At 42.6% G+C, this 10,554-nt stretch overlaps 1 protein-coding gene across 1 annotated transcript in view; it reads left to right on the top strand.

Annotated features, from left to right (window-relative positions):
• Window positions 1-222: 222 nt before the first annotated feature.
• MED16 (mediator complex subunit 16) overlaps window positions 223-10,554 on the top strand; it is a 31,400-nt gene continuing 21,068 nt past the window's right edge. Inside the window, exons 1-12 of the mRNA XM_077669072.1 lie at window positions 223-375; window positions 497-643; window positions 874-979; window positions 1,058-1,150; window positions 1,644-1,778; window positions 2,348-2,453; window positions 2,986-3,069; window positions 3,141-3,221; window positions 3,321-3,392; window positions 4,135-4,238; window positions 7,934-8,076; window positions 10,254-10,318. Coding sequence (XP_077525198.1) covers window positions 314-375; window positions 497-643; window positions 874-979; window positions 1,058-1,150; window positions 1,644-1,778; window positions 2,348-2,453; window positions 2,986-3,069; window positions 3,141-3,221; window positions 3,321-3,392; window positions 4,135-4,238; window positions 7,934-8,076; window positions 10,254-10,318 — 1,198 coding nt within the window. The 5' untranslated portion in view covers window positions 223-313. The remainder of the gene's footprint in view (window positions 376-496; window positions 644-873; window positions 980-1,057; window positions 1,151-1,643; window positions 1,779-2,347; window positions 2,454-2,985; window positions 3,070-3,140; window positions 3,222-3,320; window positions 3,393-4,134; window positions 4,239-7,933; window positions 8,077-10,253; window positions 10,319-10,554) is intronic.

Genomic DNA, 10,554 nt, shown 5'->3' with positions numbered 1-10,554 from the left:
CGCTTTATATAATTTTTGAAAATGAAAAACCAACTGGCTCAGATGTCAGTTCTGCTTCAACTCTATGGATTATAGAGAAAATTGGTAAAAAAGAAAACTAGTTTTTGAAGAAAAAAAATGACGCAGTATCTGTCTTGCATCTCGGTGGAGAGCTTGAACCACAGTGTAAGGGAAGGGATTAAGGAGGGTGATGCCCCTCTATTTTTTTCTCCGAGCCGTCAACGAAGCCGGTAGTAGCAAAGTCAGCAGCAGCCTGAGAAGCATCGCCAGCATCACATCGTTGTGCCGCTATGGTGCTTGTGCTGCTGCGCTCATGGATCACGTTTACTCAGTGCTGAAGCGATTTCCAAGCTCCGTGTCGCCGAGCACAGAATGGTAAGGTTTTTTTCAGGATCTTCAACTGCTGTAGTTATTACTTTTATGTAGGCCGTCACTACGAATTGGGCCTGAACTTACGGAAAGGCTGACAGCTTCGTGACTTTCGTTCGCGGCCCAGGCTCACGGAAAGCAAGACTGTCTGCTCCATTTCGAGCCACAACACACTGGCATTTACGTCGTCGTCAGACGTCCAGGAACCTGTCGGAAAAATCACATGTTTTCATGTTTTCGTTGTCGACCTCAACATGCCTTGGGATGCATACAAGTAAGTGTGCAGCTAAGTGCTTATTATTTTTGGCACTTTCAAGCAGGTATTTTAAGTGCATAATTCATTTCATTTGACCGCGTTCGCTACGCGCAGGCCCTGTTCCGGTCTCGAGCACTTGAAAGACCAAGTGCATTTTGATTATGGAGCAGAATCTTTATCCACCGAGACAGTTGCTCGCTACCACGTTTTGCAGCCCTCAATTGTTGTTGTTCCCTTCTCACTTCCAGGGTGATGACACATTCAGAAGAAATCACCTGCATTGAGTGGGATGTCGGCGCATCGAAATTGCTCATCACAGATGCTGTTGGCCAAATACAGCTATGGTCTATGAAGGTCTGTTTTCAGTATTTCAGCTGGGAAACATTTTGCGTCGGGCTGTATCACATTCAACACTTCACTGTTTCTTTGCAGAATTACTTGTTAAATGACTGGACTATGATCGCTTCCACTTCATTCCCAGGCGAATATATTCTGACAGGCGCTTGGTTTCACAACGGAAAAAAGGTTTGGTTGCGAAGTCCTGCGTTGGCTTGAAGTTCTGTGGTGTGGCTGGCCGAGGGTCTTGAAAAATCTGGGCACTTTCGCAGTGCCTTCCAAGATTTGCTGTGGTGGCTCAGCTGCTTTGGCAGCCTGCTTCTGAGCATGAGGTCCCACCCGGCTGCACTGGCCGCATTCACTGGATGCAAAATTTAAAAAATGCTCGTATGGAGCTTTCAATGCGTGTTAAAAACGAGATGTCCAAATTAGTCTGCATGGAGCCACTCACTACAGCATGCCACATCACGCACAATGCAGCTGTGGTGCATGAAGATTCATTGATTAATTATGCAGTAAGAGTTGAAGAAACAGTAATATTTTTGTTATCAGAAATGCCAGTTGTCAAAGTTGCTCCCATTTTTGACTGAAGTATTGCATGTTGAAGGGCTGAGAAAATTTGTACTTAATTTATACGTGGCTTCAGTGCTCTTGAGTGTAATGCCTGTCTTCCCTATTTCAGATTGGATTAAACATGGAGAAGAAAGACAGTGCATTGTACCTTGAAAAGTATGTGCACGTGCGGTTTGGCCCTTCAGTTCGGCAGGTTGGCGGAAAACCAAGTGAAGGCTGCATTGCTGTGACTAGCTCTGGCCTGGTATGGCTTACTTGTAGTGGCAATAATTACAGGTTATAATGCAATTGCATTAGAAGCCTCAGCGGGAAAAAAATTGCATTTTGGTCACATTACTTCCAGGACTAAAAGTGACAGCTATAAATTTGATGTATCTTCGTCTGTGTCGCCACCTCTAACACCTTCTGGGAGATATCTAACCACCAACTAGATGACCCGAAGAGATGTCTGGCTGTGTGCAGATGGTCATGTAGGGGCCCACAAATGCAATCATGAAAGAAAGTCACGAAACTGAATGTAACAGTATCGGCAGCTTCTGATGCTATCGCATTGCCAGCACATAATGTAATCAAGTGTCCCTGTGAGTTTTTGTCATTCTATCAGTTTTTGTGTGTCACTTTTGTTTTATTTGTTTTTGTCTATATAGGTGGGCACTTGTTGAGTACCGATACAGTCTGATTGTGTACTGCATTAGCTGCTTTCTGTCATACCTCTTAGTATTTCCATGCACAATAATTATTTATGCTCATTGTACTAAAAAATGATGATTTTTAACTGTGCTGTGTGCACAAGTAATATTTCCTGTCTTTCAGGTGTGCGTTGTGATATTGCAGTCTGATGAGACTGTGATCACTGGTACAGAAATTTTGGGCCAATACAGGAGCCGACTTAAAGTAGTCGATCTTTGTTATGCAAAAAGTGAGTTGAATGCTAGTTTGACTGCATTTTAAACATTCAGCGTGACACGTGCTGCAGTTAAAATTACTTGAAAGGCGTTTTTCTGTCACTATTTGAAATAGTGGCTTTTCAGCTGCTGAAAATTGAGGTGTTTCTTTAAAAAAGACCATTGAACTAAAAGCATTGAGTTCTTTCCACATTAAGCACGACATTTTGTGGAAAGGCCCCTGGTGTCAAGTGCATGCACAAACAATAAGAGCTTCATGTGAGTCAAGTCAAGGTCTCCTTTTCAGCCTTATCAGAGTCTGAAAGAAAGGGGAATAGGGGCATAGGAACAACTGCAAGTATCTATTTCAGAGCTTTTGGGGCCAATGCCACATTTATTTCTGCCATGTTCAATCAGGCCTTTTTCTTGGCTGGTAGATTGCATGTATGGCATAGTTGGAGCTCTTTTTACACATAACACATTGTTGTGTCTTGCCCCTCTGATACAAATTAAATTCAGTAGGTGCACATAATAAAGTTTTTAAATTTGCCTACTGCGCTGTTTCAGATGGTGATTTCCTTGTTGTTACGAGTGATGGGCTTGTGCAGTCATCTGTGCACTGCTATCGCATAGCATTGAAATTGAACCAAGGTATGGTTTTATTGTTATGCTTGTTTTTGAGGTGCGGGGTGCTAATCATCACTAACATCAACTTCCTGCAGATAAATGTGTCATCACATGCCACCCCTTCTCGAGTTTCTACCTCAATTGCCACATTTCAGCTCAGTCTCGGGAAAAACCACGTAAGTACATAGTTGTAATGAAAGGTAAAGTGTTGGTACAGATAAACTGAGCATAAATAGCACCAATGGTTCGCAGTGCAAAATCTTCATTTATTTCAGCTCACACACGTGTAACGCACTTGAATTTCGTCCTGCGAGAAGCAGCAGATGCTGTGGCTGTGTCGGTTTCAGGTGAGTGCCTTTTTCTTTAATTGCATTACCAGCCATGGCCTTTCTGAGCGTGTTGTGAACGATGCCGCCAGCACAAAAGGGGTGCAAAAGAACTATATTGGAATTCCTCTTCCTATTTACGACTGAATACGGTGACGATAGTTGGGATAAAGTGTTTGACTACTGTTCATCAAAGTTTGTTTATTGGATGTGTGTGCTTTAAATCCAACACTCGGAGAGTACACATTTTGCAAGTGTGACTGAGATGAATCTTCACACATGCAGTGATGGGCCGTTGAGTTTGTTTTTCATGCTACAGCCTGTTTGTTGACATCGCCTAGGGCAGCAACTGGTTCTTGGCAAGTTTATGCTTAAACTCTGGCTCTTTTTGCAGTGAGCTAAAGCCTTTCACTGAAACCGTCCTCTATCCTGATTACTTTTGGCATGAGCAGAGAGTTTTATTTGTTGTCACGCTGATGCACTCGTTTGCGGGCTCTTTCCTTGAACATGTTCAGTTGTGCTACTGAAGTAACTGGCAGCTGACCGTTGCTGGTAAACAAGTTGCTGTTAAACACGAAGCACTTCATCTAATGTGTCTTCTGGGGTCTCTTGTGTCAGCGGTGTCATTTGTAACATTGCCCAAAGGCTGTGACTTACTGACTAACACATAATGTCACATTGCTACCAGTTGTATTATTCTGTGTTCTTGACTGTGTTGTCTTGGAATTTATTCATGCCGCCAATGTGTGTAAAATTGCTTTAGGTTCTGCTGGCAGCACAATTGAGCTGTGGGAACTGAGAGAGAAGCCAGTGCGGTTCCACAAGATGTTTCACACACCCTCAATTGACACTTCGACCAAGACTGTTGTAAGGAGATACATTGAATTGTTCTGTCTTGAGTCTTTTATTCTTTGCACATATCTTAGTTTGCTGTGGTGAGGATGTGTTTAGGGTAGAGCTCGTAGACTGGTGTGATCAGTTATGTTTCGCACTATATAGTATTTGAAAGTTTTTGGTACAGTAAAGAAAGAGAATTGGAAAAAATATTGTTAATGATTGCTGAGGCTGAGTTCTGAGTGACTGAGATAATGACATGTCAGATATGTTGTAGAAGTTTCTATGAATGGTACTTTGGTAATAAACTTGCTATCTCACTATGTACTTTTAGAGAAGAGAGAAGGAAGCAAAATGTGATTCTTGATAACACAAAACAAAATGAACAAGGATTGATCTTTGTTCATTTTGTTTTATGTACTACATTAGTTATGTGCCCACCTGTCTTCAAACTAGGTGTGCATAAACATCGTATTCTTGATTGTGATGTGAATACAATAGATCAAAATTGATTTTGAAAGAATAGAATATGATTACAGGTAGTTTAAATGAAAAAAGGAGTGCCTTTTTATAAGACAGAGCCGTTAACAAAAACAGATGTATTGCACCCAAATTTACTTGTCATTGTTATTATTCCCTTGGGGCCTATTGGGCATTATGTAGTGCGGTGAAAACGGGGATCATGCACATAACATAGTGGCAGTGTGCTGAATATTGTCGTGCAGCATTGTAAGGTGACAACATGCAATGACAACTTAGAAGTTTTGTGGGCGAATGAGAATAATAACAAAAAAACTGCATTCAGTTGCTGCATGTATTATGCAAGTAGTTCTGCATAAAACTGACAAATGGATTGACAGTAGTGAATGTTGAGTGGACACTGGAGTTGATCCTAAATCATTGTCACCACTATCCTTGTCAGTTTCTCTGCTGTCATCACAACTATTAGTCATACAGGCTGTTGCGACATTGTCTATGCAGTTTCTTCTAAGTTGCCCCTTCACCAAAGCAAGAACCTGTTATTTGATTAGCCTAGTTAATGCAGTGTTTCACAAGATGATGCATGCTATGCATCATTTGTTCAGTGGGATTTCAACAACAGATTGTATTTTGTAGCCAGTCCTGTTATAGAAAGTACCGTATTTACTCGCGTAATTTGCACACTTCTTTCTTTACGTTAAAGCTTGAAAAAGAGCAAATTGCGTGGAGATTTTGCAAACACGCCTTAAAAGCTCTACAAAGGTCGTAACGCACAATACAGGGTGTTTGACCGCAGCGGTGGCCTAGTGGTTGAGCATCCGCCTCGCATGCGGGAGGTGCGGGGTTTGATCCCCAGTGCCGCCGGTTACCCACCGGTGATACAATGGGTACAAGCTTCCCCTGGCCTGGTGCTCGGCTTAATCAGGGTGAAATGCTTGGGAAATGGGTCTTTGATCCGACCTTGAGCATATGAAAAATACCTTGTGCCATGGCGCTCTTTGGCCGCAGATGCCCTTGCGTCATAAAAATTCACTATCATCAATACAGGGTGTTTCACCTAAGACTTGACACAATTTTTAAAAATAGGGTTTTTGAGTCAGAAGAGCACTTTCAAAATAGCACTGTCAGCTGTGAAGTATGTCAGAATACAGCTAAGATTTGCTAACTAACTTGCTGGTTAACTAATACTGAATAGTTAACTTTTTAACTATAACTGTTAGGCTCTTAATTATTGAGAGGCATGTAGCCCACTGTAATTAATGTACATATCAGTTTTTAGAATTCTGAAAACACAATTACCCTTGGCACAGTGGCCCAACAAATTTTGCCTATGTCGCTCCAAGATACATGCGCTTTCAAGAAGCTTGCAGGCAAGGCAACCTCTCCAGTGCACGTAAATCGTCGAAATAGCCAAATTTTGTTGGGCCACAGCACCAAGGGTAACCGCATTTTCGTTACTTATGGTGAGCTAAACGCTTCTCAATAACAGTAGCCAGCAGGAGCCTAACAGTAGTAATGTTTACTATTCAATATTAGTTAACTAGCTTGCTAGTTAGGATGTCTTAGCTGTATCCTGGTTTACTACACCGCTGTAAATGTTATGCCAAAAAACTGCTCTTGTAACTCAAAAAGCCTATTTTTTAAAATTGCGTAATGTTTTAGCTGATACACCCTGTACGTGTGCCGTATACTGCCGCCTATACGTCGACCTCCCAGCCCCCTTTTTGCCAAAAGAATCGATACAATTGCAAAGCCGGCGGTTAGGGTCAGGTGGAGATAAAAGGTGATAAAGAGGTGCTTTCATGTGCAGCCCGGCTGACTAGCGGCGAACCGAACATCAAACCTTTCAGTAGTTTCCGATTCCGGTGTGTGTCGGAGTTTACCAGCAGTTTGATCTCTCAACTTTTCATCTGGGAAAGTGACCCCCCAGCACGAGTGAGCCGGGTAAAGGTGCACAATTAGAATATTTTGGGGAACCTGCAAGGCGGTGTACCCTCGCCACTCTCACCTTTCACAGCTGCATATGGTGACGCGGCTGCGCTAATCTTCCCAATCTTGCCTTGCGTGCACCCGCGTGCATGCTGGTGGTCTGGCGCAGGTGGTAGTGCAAAATGTGTGAGTAAAAGCTTTTTTTTATAAACCTGGTTAATAAATTAGGGGTGTACAAATTACGTGATTAAATATATCTAAAAAGGCAGCATGCGGTAATTATATCTGATATGCAAAAGGTAGCTGCATCGTTATGTACGGTTCACTTTTTATAGAGCACAGAGAAAATACCTGGCTTTGTGTTGCTGAAGGCGCTAATTATTGCAAGCTGTTCCTACATGTGGCATTGCTATAAGTAAATTGCACTGTATTAGCCAGGCACAGTTGCTCTCAAAATGACCTACAACATGCTGGTGGTGATTGTAGAACAATGTGTGCTTTATACTCATTAAGGCTGCGAACTGGGCGAGTTGGTACTGATTCATATTTTAACAGTGCAACAAAACAATGGAACACAACGAAGAATGGACACCACAAGCCCTGACTCGCAACTAGATTTTTATTCACGTCAAAGGTATCTTAAATACTAAGAACACCAAACAAACCAGAAGGAAAAACAAAAGAAAAAAAAAGCTAATCATCATGCCCACAATGGTGAGAAAACACTGGAGAGAAGGTACTTGCACCTTTCTCTTTTCTAACACCATCATGCTAGGTAAACATAATGACAGACTAACGCGTGAGATATTGGAGGCTTTTCACATCCACTTGGAATCAGATAGTTGCATTAGTGATCCTTCTGTCACACTAACTGATAAAGAGATTATGATCTTATCCGGCCAAGATGTGTAGCTTTGCGCTTGTGCCAATTGTCACTCGCTCCGATTGCCGATGATGATTAGCTTTTGCTGGTTTGTGTTTGGTGTTCTTAGTATTTAAGATACCTTCGGTATGAATAAAAATCTAGTTGTGAGTCAGCGCCTGTGGTGTCCATTCTTCGTAGTGTTCCATTGTTTTATTGCGCTGTTCAAATATGAATGTGCTTTATAGCGATTCAGTGCGCCATGTCACACACACTATAATGGCCTGCCGTTTCAATTGGCAGCTAGATACATAACTGATTATTACTAGCTTTGGGCCCCTCCTGCTTTTTTGGAGAAGGTTCGACAGCATACTGTTGCATTGCTGTATAGTTGCAAAGTGTACATAACTAGATTTTGTTTCACTGGCATTTTATCATGTATTGTGCCTTCTTGCAGGGCTGGCAACACCACGCGTCCACATCGCACAGCTCCCCTGTCATGGCTCTGTGCACCCCTCGTCTGTCCATCTACGACATGAGCCCTCCTCCTTCGTACATCATTGCTGCTTACAAGGACAATGTCATAAAATGCTACTCAAGGTTAGAACTTTGTGTACATATTGATTGACTGATCTGTCATCCAATCATGTGGGTCCTTTCCTTGCCTGCATTCTGATTGGCCTGCTTAGTTGTGGTTGTCTGGTTGGGCTAAAAAAGATCAGGCACTGGGATCTTCAGAGAGAGAGAGAGTGAGGCTACAGTTTCTGCACGCCCTTGTGTGGACCCCAGCAGGAGGGCATGCCGCATAACAGATGCAGTTAACGAAGCAACAGGAAGTTAATAAAACTGGACACAGTACAACTGAAGTGCATGCATAGTCTGGTGATGAAAACATATTGCATAGTAATTAACTTGAATCAGTAGCAATGATCTGTGACATAGCACCCTAGCAGGATCCATGGAATTATTTGGCATTTAAAAAAAATCTGTGAGCATGCTGTTAGCAATGCAGATGGGTAATGTGTGCTGCACTTTCAGGAACAAAATTAAGAGAACCTTGACTTGCTCACTCATTATTTCCAACTCTCCACGCACACGAGTGCATGTCTGTGTGCTGCACATGTACACGTATGCACGCAAAGGGAGTAAGGAAGAGCCGCCAATTTGTTTGGGTATTCTTACCCCTTTAGGTGAATTTTTATTCTCTTCATGGTTGAGATGACTTGTCAACTTTTGTGCACTGTGATGCTGTGATAGAAATATAGCCCCTGATAAAAGTCCAGTAGCAGAGGTAGTCAGCAGTGGGATTTCCAAAGTTTGTTTTGGAATGAACAGTTTTGTATGAAAGGATTTCAGTCTTTAGCCCTTGCAACATATTATGGCTGGCCAGATGCAAAAGAAGCGAGAAAAAGTTAATTTTTACTGGGATATATTGCTCTTTTACTAAGGGTTTGTCAAACTGAACACACTGTAGTGAGATACAGCTCAAGAGTGAAACGGCAAATGCCTCTTCAAAGGATGCCCTTGAACGAATAGCGTGGACCGATTTTCACGACGTTGTAATTAATCCTCTTGGACTGATGGCGGCTGATGAAAGGGGATATGCCATGGCTTAATCAGATTATTATCGAGGCGTCATGAAAATCGATCGACGCGTTTAGCTGGAGGGCCTCCGCTGAGAGGGGGATCTATCTATCGCTTTGTTCTTGAGTTATATTCAACTGTAGACCTTTTCATTGTGGGCTCCCTGGGCATTACCAGATTGCTCGCTGAGCTGTTGTGTGTTCTTGGTGCTAGCGCGGTGGAATTGGTAGTGAAACCAGTTTGCAACAACCCAGAGAGGCGGCATTTCAACATCCTCCTCGCCCGATGGAAAAGTTCATAGCAGGCGCTTTTTTTTAGTGCGAAAGCACTATTCCGATGGGTAAACCCTGGGGCCTGAGCAAGATCTTGTGATTTTTGTGGGTTTGTGTCAAGTGAAATATATAAAGAAAAACAAAAAAATAAATATCCATGCCTGGGATTCGAATCCGGCGTGGTGCAAACAGGTCAGCTTTGCTGGCTACTGTGCAAGAGCACTAGGCTATCCAAACGCCCCTCATGTTAAACTGCAACACACTCCTGCACTGTGCATTGCACATTGTCTTCTTCATCAACTGATACTACTATCAAACTAATATTCGCACTTGGAGCTGTGTGGTGGTAGTGACACAGATGTGCGCTGCATGTGTTGGTGTGGACAATGTTGTGGCAGAAACACGGCACTAGAGCAATAAGTGCTGGCGATGACAACATTGCATCAGAAAAGAAGCACTGGAGCGTAGGCTACTGGCGTACATTCGGTAAATTGGCATTAACAATGAAAAAGTTGAAGGTGTGCATAACTGGCTCCCTGGGTCAGTGGACACCTCAGTCGTGCTTTCAGGTATGTGCATGGGGGTGGTGTTCACCTGCAAAATACTGTGCCTTTGCACAATATTTTGTGCTTAGCAATGTTAAACCGCCAGCCCCATTTTTTTTACAGACACAAATGCTGTAAGGCCTCATTTGTGTAGTTTTGTTCATATTTGTGCTGTAGAAAGAAAGTCAAATGTGTGTGTTTTGTGAAATCATGATGTCACTATTTGGAAGACAAAGATTCTATCTCCAAAGATAGGTATCTGAAAAAGCGACATGGATGTCATTTGTGGCTTCATAAATTTACCATATTCTGAGGTATTTACTGAGCATCACGTGGCTAAGGTTTAGGGCTTTAAGCTTTTATGATTTTTATACAGGGAGTACTTGGCCTGCCTGTGCTCCATCAACATCAATGCTGCTTCACATCGACGAGATGACCATGGTGAGTTCAAGTCTGCGCATTCATGGTGACATGAAGCCAGTTTTGTACTTGATGTAATGCACTTGGCAGCAGGATGTCAGCTGTATTTCATTTGTAGGATGACATTTTGTGAGACAGGGTATGCTGTGTGAAGAGCAGATAGCCAATGGTCAGTTAAGTTAGTGCAGCACGCAGTGGCAGAGAGTCAGGTGGGAGAATTAGGTAGATCACAGAATTTGCTGATATAGTGTGGCCGC

The sequence above is a fragment of the Amblyomma americanum genome, chromosome 6 (assembly GCF_052857255.1).
Source record: "Amblyomma americanum isolate KBUSLIRL-KWMA chromosome 6, ASM5285725v1, whole genome shotgun sequence".
NCBI classification, from domain to species: domain Eukaryota; kingdom Metazoa; phylum Arthropoda; class Arachnida; order Ixodida; family Ixodidae; genus Amblyomma; species Amblyomma americanum.
Note: the sequence above shows the minus strand (reverse complement) of the source record. Positions and strands in the feature narration are given on the sequence as shown.